The 13668-nt window shown below is 26.4% G+C and overlaps 1 protein-coding gene and 1 long non-coding RNA gene across 3 annotated transcripts in view; both read left to right on the top strand.

The window, feature by feature from the left end:
* The window catches only part of LOC107457338 (solute carrier family 25 member 32), a 28357-nt gene extending 21988 nt beyond the window's left edge, over positions 1–6369 (top strand). Inside the window, exon 7 of one of the 2 annotated variants that reach the window (XM_016075480.3) lies at positions 6154–6369. In XM_016075480.3, coding sequence (XP_015930966.1) covers positions 6154–6286 — 133 coding nt within the window. In that variant the 3' untranslated portion in view covers positions 6287–6369. Of the gene's footprint in view, positions 1–958; positions 1222–6153 lie in introns of those variants that run through there. The other variant, XM_016075479.4, reaches the window with a different exon arrangement.
* A 5358-nt stretch (positions 6370–11727) lies between these two features.
* LOC107457334 (uncharacterized) overlaps positions 11728–13668 on the top strand; it is a 28944-nt gene continuing 27003 nt past the window's right edge. Inside the window, exon 1 of the long non-coding RNA XR_001585817.3 lies at positions 11728–11926. This is a non-coding gene — a long non-coding RNA (uncharacterized lncRNA). The remainder of the gene's footprint in view (positions 11927–13668) is intronic.

Below are 13668 nucleotides of genomic sequence, written 5' to 3'. Positions count from 1 at the left end.
TGTTACTTAAAATTTAGTTAGTAACATCTATATTTGTTAATATTAAAAGCATCTTGCAGAAAGATATTAGTGCTAGAGAGGTTTGTTGCAGAAAGCTCAAAAAAATTCTGCCACAGGGGGGGGGGCATTTTAGATCTAACTTAGGGTTTTATGTACAAGGAATTCATTTCAACACCACCAAAATCTAACCATCTGTTGAATATTATGAACAATTAATTTGTTTTCCATGATTTGTTAAGAAAGAGAGCAAGAGAGCTTCTAATTTATTTTGAGAGCACCTGTATTAAACAAAATTTGTTTGAGCTGAAAGATTCTGTGAATATAGGAATCAGCTTTGAAATGACAAAAATATTTTCTAAGAATTAAAATTGCCATAGAATTAGAAAATTTCCATTGCATCTTATTTGACAGTTCATTTGCTGTCGCACATTAAAACAACAAACAATTTAGCCAATATTAAACAATGCCTTTCCTTTTCCATAAGCAAAAACATCATATAAATCAGGTCATTTTGATATTTCAAATAGCATTATCTGTTTTCAAAAATATAGACCTGCTGAATTATGTGCGTAGCTCAATTTCAATTTTACCGTTTTATTAGCTCATAGTAAAACTTACAAGTAAATAATTATAACCTTCAACTTATAAGTAAGAGAAATAAATGTATAAAATTAGATAGTTTTAATTTAAAACTAGCATAATTAGTTATTTGTTTTATTTTTATTTCCATTTGTTTATTTCCTAATTTTTATGCATAAAGATTTTTTTTTTTTAAAAGATTCATTTCAGTGGGGATGTTTTTTCCAGGGGAACATTATTTTTTTATTCTTTATTCTTCCCAGTGTTCTATGATTCTGAAACACTGCATAACTTCTTTTATTTTTATAATGAACATATATCATATATAAGTGTTTTATTTAATCTGATCATGAGGCAGGTGCTATGTCTTTATCCTTAGGTATGAAGGTGTGCGTGGGTTTTACAAGGGTTTGCCAGCATACTTCCTCCATGTAACACCAAACATATGTATCGTCTTCCTCATTTATGAGAAACTGACCAATACATCTGAACCCGAAACTCTGTTACCTGATGAAGATGTTCTATGACCAAATTATGCTCATAGAACTTTGTAAAATTGTTGGTGTATATATCATTATTTCTTCAAATAAGAATAAATGCTCTCTTACCTTCTTTAAAGAAAAGTTGGTGATAGGAGAAAGCTTTTAGTTATTTTATCCTTTCATACAAATCAATTTGTCTGTGATAAAGGTTATTTATTATATTAAACTTTTTTTAGATGTTAGGAACATAAAATATTAAACTATACTTTCCCTTTAGACAAGCTATTGAGGAGTCTGTTGTTTATTCTATTAAAGTAATATAAACTTAATTGTAAAAATAGTGTTCAAAGATATGAAAATTTCATAGAAATTATTTTCTATATTTAGCTTCCTATAGTAATAATATTTATTATTACCATAATTATCCTATAGTAATAATTATTTTCTATAGTAATAATATAAAAATATTCTTAGTCTATAATGATACATTGCTAATTTATTCTCTTTGTTGCCTTGTTTGTAGTAGGCATTATTTTTCCTTTAACAATACTCAATATTATTGATTAGTTTATAGTCAGACAATATACTCAAATGAACTGTATCTATTATGTAAAATACAATTAAATCTGTTTATATATGTTTTATACTCATATTGAAAAGGACTGGAAATATTTTCTTTCCTTTAACTTTTTTTAATTTTATTATATTAATTTTTTACTCTATGTTTAGAATTGTTTAATTATCATTAATTTTGATATTGTGTAAATATATATTTATATATATATATATATATAATTTCTAATCTTTATATAATTGTAAAATAATCATAATTTACTAAAAGAATTTTATACATCAGATTGTATCATTGAAAGCTACTGTGTATCCGGCATAATAAAATATGCCTGTGTTCTTAAATTAATTTATTTCATTAGTGATTATTACTTAATAATAATATTTACATTATTTTATTATTGAAAAATTCTTCAATGTTCTAGATAACATTAAAGCAACTATTCGCAAGTAAAATTTAAGAGGTTATTTTCATAAACTTCTTATGCATCAGTTAAGCCATTTAATAAATTTTAAGTTATTATAATGATAGAAAATAGATTTTACCTATACAAATTCTATCTTATATATTTCTGTGATCCAATAATGTAACAAAATAAGTCGTACTCTATAATAATTGTGTTAATAAAAGAATTTACTGATACAAAACTTATTATAATATATTATTTAAGCTACATACTAAAAGAATTTTTAATGCTTTTTTTTATTAATTATTTATATATAATATTTTGTAAGTTCTTGTTCATAAATCAGTTATACAGGCTAAAGAGAGTACATCTTCATACCTACCTATTCCTCACAATTTGTAAAAGGACTTCCTAATTTTCAATTTTATTATAAATAAAATATTCTCTCCTTCAATAAAATTTCCAATTTATTATTTAGTTCATTTTTTCAGAATAATTAAAAATATAAATATACAATTTACATTTAATCTTATTATTTTATACTTTTAATTAAAGAATAAGAATTGAATTAAATTTTTTGTTGTTGCTTGTTTTTTATACAAAATGTTACTTTTTTCTTTAAGCATGTTTTGTTTCTAAACAAATATGTATAGTTTTTTTACTGCTATACAGTATATATTATAATTTGTCTATCATTGCAATCCTATTGTTATAAGCAATTTTAAGTAACCAATGAATATTATTTGCTTTATTTTCTCTAAAGTGAAAATATAATTTTTTTAGCTTGATATGAAGCTTTATTTGTAAATCTTAGACACAGTGAAAATAATTTTGTCTATCTGTTTTAAACCTTAAAGTGCAAGAGAGAGGGAGGGAGAAAGAGAAATTATAGCTTATTCTCAGAAATTTATTTGATAATCAAAAAGTGTGATATTTTGAGAAAGTTTTGGCTACATTCTTAGTTATTCCAATTCAAAATATTTTATGTTTACTCAAAATTTAATCATTGTGCTTTTCAAATAGTTAGTGTGTTATGCATTTATTGTATTTAAGGTATTTTCTTTTTCTGTTTTTTTTCTCCTTCTTTTGTTATAAGCTGGATTTGCTTATAGTTTTTATTGTTTGTCTTTATATAAATTTTTGAAGATAACAAATTAATGTTACCAACTTTGTATCTTTAAAGTTTATATTGATCTTGTGTCAGTTTTCTTGCATATTTTCTTTTTAAAAAATGCTTTGTGTAAGTTGCTTGCTAATTGCTTTTTGTTATTGACTGTTTTTAAGAATACTTATCTAAGATCTTTTAAAATAAAAAAAAAACTTTTTTTGGTAAGGAATTAAAATATTATTCGTATGCCCCTAATATATCTTTAATAAATTATTCACCTCTAATTGAAATTTTCTCCTTCAAGTTCAAATGTATATCGAGTTAAGAGAAAGGGCCTCTAAGTAGACTATTCCTCTCACACCATCTGATTCTAAATTGAGAAAAAAAAGAAGCTGTTAAGAGTTTTTCTTTTAAGACAATCCTTTGTCATATTCTTAAATAAAATTGATTTTAGCAATACGCTTATTAAATTCAGGGATGGCTAGACTTGCAGTGCATGGAATAAACCAAGTTTTTTTGGTCAGGAAATTTAGAAAATTCACGGTTTATTCCCAACAAATTGATTAAGCATTCAAGTTAATATATTCATTTCATTGGTAGTAGCAGAATTTTCAAAAGAAGCTTTGCTAACTGCCAAAAAATGGAGGAGCATAATAGAATATGGTGAATAAATTTATTTACTCATTTTGTACGTATTATAATGTGAAACAAAAGCAAAAAGCTTTTACTTATATTGTTTTATTTTAAAAATAAATATGCTTTGTGCCAGGTTTTTTATTTTATTTTTATGATAGTGAAGCTATTTGTAAAGAATTGTGTAAGATATTGTTACCCAAAATAATGATTTCACTAGACTTTGGAAACTACGGGCTCTTAAGACACAAGAGTTCTGAATTCTGGGTACCTCTTTACTTATCTGTTTAAAATTAAATGAATCTATTTAACGAATATGCTTAAAAAATAATGAATTTATAATTAGAAAATATTACCATTATTCGTTGGTTAATTAATTATAATTTAACAAAGAATTAAAACCAAAATTTCTATATCAATATTTTAATTAATAATTATTTTCCCCTTAATAAAAAAAAAAGTTTTGTTTTACTTTGTCTACATAAATCTGCTAATAGCTATTTATTTATTTTTTTTTGTGTGGAAAATTTACACATCCTGGCAATGTATCGTAATTTTTTGCGTACCACCTTTGATATTCAGTATATTTGGCGCTCTATAGCATGTAAATTGAATTGCTGTCCATGTGCTGCGGTTCTAAGGGAGCTCTAATATTCAATATTGATCTCTTATTTGCAATATCTTTCCTATTTCGACTTTCTGCCATTATTGCCTACAGAAAGTTTACAATTCTTTAAAATGTTACATTTTAAAGAGTTTTATGCTGGACTCCAAATTTTAAAATTAAAATCTATTTTTAGCTTCTGTTTTTTAAAAAAAATTGAAAGATATAATATTTATAAATATATATATCTTAAGAAAGCTTATAAAATGAAAAAAAAAAAAAAACTTTAAAGGTACTTTTAATGAAGTATTGCATGATTTTAATGAAATATTTAACATTGTAATTAATAATATAGTACACTGATTTTTGGCTGTCTAAATGTGTCAATATGAAAAGTAAAGCAACTCTAAAAGTATAAATAAATAAATTTTAAATTATTGATCTAAATTTATATGTCCTTTCAGGAAAATAATATTTTTTAAATCTTTTTTCAGTGGATATTTGAAGATATTTTCCTTTGCATTGCATATTTATAGTCCTATGTAATAATCTTTTCATTACTTTTTGTTTCTTTCCATTTTTTTATTTTATCAAATATTATGTAGCTTTGCCATAATTAAATAATATTCTATGCAATCCAAAAAATGTAGAAGGTTTGGAGCTAAAAACTGTTAAATCAAAATCTTAAAAATCAGTCTCATCCTAATTTTTTTAAGAAGTTTACTTTTTGTTTAACTTTTATGATTACTATAAAATTTTTATACTTTGTTCTGCTGTATTAGTGAACAAAATTTTATTATATTGAATCATACTAGTCACAAGGCTTTCACCCTTCATAATACTGTCTTAGTCCTCAGCCTTTTAATGATTAGGCTGTATACCACCCTACTTAATATTAAAAAAAAAAGTATATTGTTTATATAGTAATTTTGAATATGAATAACAATTTGTGTTGTATTTTAAAATATTAATTAGTATATCACTATGTTAATAAATATATTAATTATATTAATATACTAATTAATAAATTAATTATATTAATATACTAATTAATATATGAATGAAATCAAGTTAATAAATTATAAATAAAGGTGGTGATGTTAGAGTTAAAATGCCTTCAAGATAAGAGAGATGCTATTAAACCATTTATTTATAATGTTCTTTCAAATAATGATTAATATCAAAAAATCAATTATATAATTGATATTTACATACTAAAAATCAATTATATAATTGATATTTACATACTAAAAATGTATGATAAATAAATTCTTTATTATTGAAATCACCTTCTAAAAGCTTATGAGTGCTCTTCTAATTTAAAATAAATTTCATGTACTATATCATTTTAATGTTGTCTGCCAACTGCAATATTATGTTTCTTGCACAGTAATTATTATCATATACAGTACTTATTGTCATTATACAGAGATGTGTTAGTAAATAAGAATTTGATAATTGGTCTTCACGCTGTCTAATACAGATGTTGGAAACATTTTAGTAAATATAAGATTGATGTAAATGTGTATATGTAAATTGTAAAAATAAAAAAAATTTCATCCTGAATAATTTTTTGTACTTTGTTTAGTTTTATGAAAATATTAACTTAATAAAAAGCATTTAGAAATTAAAAAACTACTTTGTTTAAATTTTTTCCACCAAAGTAGTAAGAAATAATTTTGTAATACACACTTTGTATTTAATTATCTTATTTAATTATGCTTATAATATTTGTTAAATGTGAAATATTGTAATGAAATATTCCTTTAGGTTTGAAGGTTTAAAAGGTTACTACAAAGGAATTGTGCCAAATATGTTGAAAGTAACTCCTGCTACAGCTATAACTTTTGTTGTGTATGAGAATACTTCAAAATATCTCCTTAAGTCAGAAAAGGAAAGTTGAATTTTGCTCCCAAAATTAAAATTTAAAGTTTTATTTTGATGACTTACACTGTATATATGTTGGCATTAAATCATTGAAAAATATATTGTCTCATTTTTATTTTTAAAATATTGGAAAAACACTGAAGAAAAAAAAATTCACTATAGGACTAATACATTCAATTGAAAATTTTATCATTCTAATAAATAGTGTGTTGAAGTTAACTATGAAGATTAATAACAAGGTAACTGTTATAATTTAGTTAATTATTTAGATAATAAATTTAAATGCTGCAAGGGATGTATATTATAAATTTAACTAGTAATTATTTTGATTTAGTGTCAAACCTCTTAAAAAATGTTATTAAATTTGGCAAGATAACCTTGTATCACTCCTTTGGACCAAAAATTCAGCATTTGCTATCCCATTTGAGATCAAATGGTTTTGTATTTATTTGTGTTTTATGATCAATATTTGTAGTTGACAAAGTACTTTTTATGAGAGACCTTTTTAAAAAAAAATTCTTTGAATACGACATGACATTGAAGTGACAGCAATGTGTAATATAAAAATTATATTTTGCCAATATAAGAAAATAGTGTAGATATTCCGTTTAGTTTCCTACTTAGTAATTTATTTATTGTTGACAACAGTTTTCCCACTGGCAGCAAAAAAAAGCAAAATGAACTTTAAAACTGTGCCATTTTTTAAAAAAATGCTTTGCCAATACTTTAAAATTTAGTTGCAGGATTCTAAGCTCTTTTATTTTAGGCCTGAATTATTAATATTTAGTGGAAGTCAAACTAATTTTATTATAGTTTTTTTAAAGCAAGAAATATGTTATAAATCCTATATTTGACTACCATTAAAAAACTTAAAAGTTTGCAATATCTTAACTTTTACTGGTTTTTCAGCTGATAAATTTCAGTAATCAAAAAAATTTTTAAAATTTTTCATGTTAAGAATTAATTCATTGTTTTATGGGTTGAAACAATGAATTTAACAAAGGAGTCTTTAATAAGTCTTAGAAAGCCATCAAGGCTATGGTGTCCCTGTTATTAGAGAATTGGATTTTGGAGGAACAGGGATTCGATCATCGATTCTGCTAAGGCCCACCCAGTGTATGTAATGTACATGCTCATAAAATCTGTGGAATCGGAAAATCATGTGGTCGGTCATCGAACAACACCCTGGGCACAGTGATGAAATGAAAAATTCCTTCCCCATCAGATCTATGTAAAAATTGTAGAAGTGGCCTTGAAGGAATGGTGCTGTCATCTATCCGGGAAGCTTCGCCTTTGCGGTGCTCTCTTGTTAAACTAAAAGCGTACCTTCTCGACTTAATTTGCAAATGACTAGAGTGCTAGGCTTGTCCAAGTGTTATAAAAATCAACACAAACAAACTATCAATATGTATTTTGATATTGTGCTCCTAAAAAAAAAACACTGGGGAATTCCATTTTAATGAATTATTTTCTGATTTTTTTTTCTCATTAAAAAAATAAACTACTGAGTTTTAATGCTTTATTGAAACATTCAGTGGTCGGAAGTCTCATGTAAACATGAATAAATGCTTATTAATAATTTCTTGTCTTTAATATAGGCAATTTTTTTTTATTCAAAACCATTTTGAATAAAAAAACATATGTAAATTTTTTCAGCAGAGTTCTAGTGAACTTGTCACTAATTTTAAAAAAAAGTTGTTAACTGCATTTGTAACAAAGTAACTGTAGTAAACTACAAAAATAATGTAGTTTTTTTCGACCTCTGCAAACATATGATACTTATATTTTATATGAATACAAATTATTAAAAATATCCTTTAAAATAGTTCTTCATTCTGTCAATCATGAATGTCTGTGAGAAATATTAAAAGACTTTTCAAGCTGCATTTTAACGCATCCGTAAAATAATAACAAAAATCTTATCATAGATTTGTATATAAATGCAATTAAGAAAAGTAACTAATTATGTTATAACTATTAATACTTAATGCCTGTATCAGAATAGATTGTTTCTAACTATTAAATATGAAGCACATTAAAACAAAATGACCAGACTTTGCAGCTTGAATATTTAAGTGAATTTGTGTTTAAACAGTGATAAGTTAGTGTTTTATCAAATCTTAGAAAATCATTAATATGTTCAATCACAAAATCATCAGTGGGCATTAATGGTGAGTTATATTGTATTCACTGTTAGTGAACACAATATAACTCACCATTTCCCCTCACCTGGTTTGCGATTTTTCTTTTTTAAATCTGTCTCTTAAATTAATAAACAGTGAGCCCAGAATGGGCATTTTTCTCCATTTTTTAATCATAAATATCTATCGTAATATTTTTTTTTTTTTTTTTACATCCATAGTAACAAAGTATTATTATTAAATTTTTATTAATGATAAAATATACGAGTTATAAAAATTATCAGAATTTTTAAACACATAGATCTAAAAAATTATAAGTCAAGTTGTTGCTGTGAAATTTAAATGAAATTAAAATATGAGAAAATTAAAATTCTAAATGTAAGATTCAAGATAAATTTTATTGATATCAATAAGATATTATTATTTAATATTTTTTTTAGAATAAATGTTCTATGGTGGGCAATTACCCAGTTATAAAAACTACCTAGTTTAAAAAAAGACCATAGGTGCACCTTTTTATAAAGCTGGTTCACAATGCCTACTATTACAGAGCAAGTTTTATTATTTAGGGTGCTCCCTGCTCCGTAATTACTTCCTTTTATACATACTTTGTTACTTCTTCCCGAGAAAGAAGTAATTAAAACCTACTAATAAAGGAATGCTAGTTAATATTTAAATGAGAAACAAAAGGAAAATTAGTATATTATATCTTATGAATCATTATTGAAGTCAATTGCAAGGAAGGTATAACTAGTTAATTTATCAGCGAAAATTATGAAGTGTCTAATGCTAAATACTCTACCCGATAACAATTATTAGGAACTACTTTAGGCGCTCCCGTGCCACAGGTCCTGGGTTCGAGCCAGGCAAGGTTGACTCAACCTTTCATCCCTTCAGTGGGTGATAAATTAGTACCAAGCATGCTTGGGAACTAAACACTGGGGATTCTGCGTCGGCTTACCGCCTGACCGGAACATCTGCTACTGCACCCCAGAGTCCAAGGTCAAGAAAACTGAGATGGGCACAGTAGGCCTTGGACCTCTATGGGCTGTCGAGCAACTGAGTGTAGTTCAGTTTGAATTACATACATTCAATATAATAAATTTTGTAGCTTTTAATTTTATTTTATTTTATAACCGTCGTTGAACAGCCGACCCAATTTCATGGGTTTACGACTACTTACGTTCAACTCCGTAGCCTTGTAATTTTGAACCAATCCAGAAGACAAGGAAACTCCTGGATCAGTACCCCCAGAGGTATTGATTTGTTGTGGGAACATGGAGGACTTTGAGACTCGACAGATTTAACGTGCATCAGTCACCATTTACTACACGGGGAGTCTTCGGCCGGCGAGGATCGAACCCACGACCTCTTGGATATGGGCCCAGCGCCCTACCGACCAGGCTATCCCGGCCCTGTAGCTTTTAATTGTTCCTTCAGTTGTTGTCGTTGGCCATTAAGGAAGGGGTGCTCTCTATGGCCAAGAATTCAATTTCTGCCACATCCATACGTCACGCCCGTTTATAGGGGCTACTCATTCATACATCCATTCATTCAACCACTTATTCTAGTCAGTGAGCCACGATTGGTCAACGGGTAGGCCACTGAACAGTTGTGAAGAACTGAAGTTTGATCCCCAGTGGTGGCTTGAATCACATCCAGCTTTAGATCGATGGGTACCAGTTTGTCTGGGAGCTAAAGGCTGCCTGTGAACAATGATTACCACATTGTAACAATCAGCAATTGCCACATCGTTGAGTCTTTACCTACATGAATAACCTAGCACCCTGGGCTGTTGTGGAAATGCTTTACTTTTATTCTAGTGAATAAAAAAAAATAATTATGAACTATTTTATATATAAATATAACAACAGAACGTAAGTGATTCGCTGCTAAGATGAAGATATAATTTTTATCTGTCTTACAAATCGAATAACAGACTATTTACTAATCAGCAAATGTCGTCGAATACCGAATAGAAATAAAATATGCATTCTAAAAATCGTATTTTAAAATAAAAATATAGTTTCAGTGGTTAAAATTTTTAAAAAGAATAAAAAAACTAATTAAAAGAAAAATTTCTGAACTTATTTAAAATTAACTTATTTATTGAATTTAAAAAGTGAACTTTAATAAAGTAGATACTGATATGGTAAACGAGACTCACTGAGAAAAAAAGTATGGTAGAAGCTAAAAAAATTTTACCAAATGTGTTAACCGTATTTCTTGCCTTATTGGAATACCAAAAATCGCATTAATTTTTACCGCAGCATTTTGGTAATGATTTTGATAAAATTTACAATAAAATATGGTTTTATAATATGTGATAAAAATTTCATAAATGTGGTAAAATTTGGTAATTTTATCATGATACCTTAGTGCGTGGCATAAAAGCTGTTTATTCGATTAAATAAATATTTCAGTTCTATATTTTGTACTAAATGTGTGGTGAAAAAAACTATAATTTTGAAAATCAAGATTTCTTGTGAACCATATGAATGGAAAAATTACCATATGAATGGTTATTTTATTTTGGTTTTATTAATCAAAATTATGCTTTTTAAATTTTTTTTTTTTAGGTACTGTAATTTTTCCAGAATTTTTTTTCCCCGTGCTTTATGCCGAATTTTTCCACTCAATAAATAAAATAAAAGCAGTATATACACAGATGAAAAAGAAATGATTATCTTAAAATTACAATAAATAATTCGCAGTTTGATTACAATAAATAAAATTACAATAAATAATGATCGAAATTAATGAAATAAATAATGATTAAAATTACAATAAATAATTCGCAGTTTCGCAATCTTAAAATTACAATAAATAATTCGCAATTAATCTTAACCTTTTTTCTCTCTCATTGTATTGACGAGATTTTGTAAGAGCCTCCCACTAATTGAATGAACACGTTATTTCTATCGACACAAAGCTCGTAATGTTTTCTTTTATAATCACAAGAGGGCTCTGTTTCTGGTCGTAACCCTAGAAAACTCTGATGCAGTTCTTTTCGAGCGAGCTTCTTACTCTTTTGTCTTAAGTTTAATTTAATATCTCAATTTTAATGTCTTGAAATTTTTTACACTTTATTTTAATTATATAAGAGGTTACTCCTTCAGCTTTTTAATTAATCCTCGGAGTTTTACAATTTCATTTCCGTAAATTAAATAGAAATTTAAACAGAGCAAGAAGCGCTGTTTTTAATTTTACTTGTGTTTTCTAAATAAAATTAGAGAAAGTGAATTTTCGTAAGTATGACGAATGGCCAAGCAAAATTTACCGGACTGGGAAATTCTTAAGGAGGTTATAACGTCCCAGCGCCCCAGTGGATTTTATTGCAATTTTTCCTTGCATTTTGCAAAAACTTATGATCTGGCAACTTGTTTCTAGTTACTAACGTGTTGAGTTACTAACTTGAATTTTAATGCTAGTTAAGTATAGAAGATAAAATATTAAAGACATAAAGAAAGACATTTACCTTTTAGCATTAAATATGCATATTTGCTTAAATAATAGTAAGTGTATTTACTCTCTAAAACGCCAATTTCATTTGTTATTGTAAATTATAAATAAGATTTTTTATTTTAGTTTATTATGGAACAAAAATGCAATTAGTAGTAATGGAAATTATTTTTATACTATTTAAACCATATCCTCAGGTGTTTTCCGATAGTTGTTTTTTTTATCGCCATTTTTTTTAATTTTATTGACCCTTATGNTTATTTTAGTTTATTATGGAACAAAAATGCAATTAGTAGTAATGGAAATTATTTTTATACTATTTAAACCATATCCTCAGGTGTTTTCCGATAGTTGTTTTTTTATCGCCATTTTTTTTAATTTTATTGTCCCTTATGCTCCTTGACGAAAGATATAAAATAATAGAAGATTAGATATATTATATATATTTTTTTCTCTACGTTTTAGGTACATTATGTTTTTTATTTTTCTGCAGATTTATTCTTAAATATGTAGATGCTGTAACTATTTGAAGTTTGACTATTTAAATGCTTAATTCGCATCAAGTTTAGTAAATTAAATTATTTTAAGTTTGTAATCCTTACGAAATAATGTAAGTTGTTCAGTATTCTAATTAAAAAAATTATAAAAATTTCTTTATATGGTCATTTTGAAATTAAAAAAAAGTTTATTTAATTTTCAGAATAAAATTTTTGTTTATATATTTTGGGGCAGTCCAAATATGTGTCTTTAAGCAGACTATAAATTATAACTTCATAGGTAGTTAGTTGTTCAGTGTTGTAAATTATAACTTTTTAATTAATTCTTCTTTCTGACTTTTTTGTTGTTGTTGTTTTATGTTAGTATTCTGTGCCAAATTTAATCCGATTTTGATCCTGACTTTTTCATATTATTTCCTTTTGATTTTCTTTTTGGACCACTATGAGGCCCGCTTTTCGCATAGTTAATATTTTTTTATAATGATTATTATATACTGATAAATAAGACAAGACTTTTGGTCATGATTTACAAGACTTTAGGTCAAAATAAACCATTTATGAATTAATATATTGTCAGTGGTCTGATCTTATGACTTAATAAAAACAAAAACCTTGGATGTTAAATTTTCTTAATTTCTAATGAACACATCATTGATAATCATTTTTGTTGTTAACCTGATTTTGATAAACTTATATACTTATGATACTTAAGAAAAAAATTTTTTTTTTGTACTTTTATTTCATTTGAGCAAATGATTATTTTGAAAAATGCACATACAAATTGATATAAGTAAAATATTTTTTTCAATTTAATTTTATTAAATAAATGACAAAACCAAATTAATCGGTATTTTACAGTACTCTTATTATTACCAAAAATATTTGGATTTACTGTACTCTTATTACTACCATTATTTGCTCTTACAAAAATTTAAAGTGTTTTTGAGGTTCATCTGAAGTTGTTTTGAGATGTTAAGTTTGATTTGATGTTTGATTGAAATCAACTTCCCGAGATTTAGAATAAAGGTGTATGAAGTTGTTTTATTCACACTTGAGGTTGCTTTGAGGTTGACAGAAATCTACCTTAGAGCTACTAGCTCAGAGAGGTTGTTTTTGAGAGGTTTATACAGGGCCGGATTAAGCGCAAGCGGAGCCCTAGGCCATTCAAATTTTTGGGGTCCTTAGATTAAAGTTTTTTTTTTCTCGTATGTTTTTTATTTATTCAGTTATAGAAGTATTTATATATTTTTTCATTTAAGAAAGCATATTTGAAACGGGAGAATTTATTAGTCCATATA

The sequence above is a fragment of the Parasteatoda tepidariorum genome, chromosome X2, assembly GCF_043381705.1.
Source record: "Parasteatoda tepidariorum isolate YZ-2023 chromosome X2, CAS_Ptep_4.0, whole genome shotgun sequence".
In the NCBI taxonomy this organism is placed as follows: Eukaryota; Metazoa; Arthropoda; class Arachnida; order Araneae; family Theridiidae; genus Parasteatoda; species Parasteatoda tepidariorum.
The sequence above is the reverse complement of the archived record's forward strand: the minus strand, read 5'-3'. Positions and strand labels throughout refer to the sequence as shown.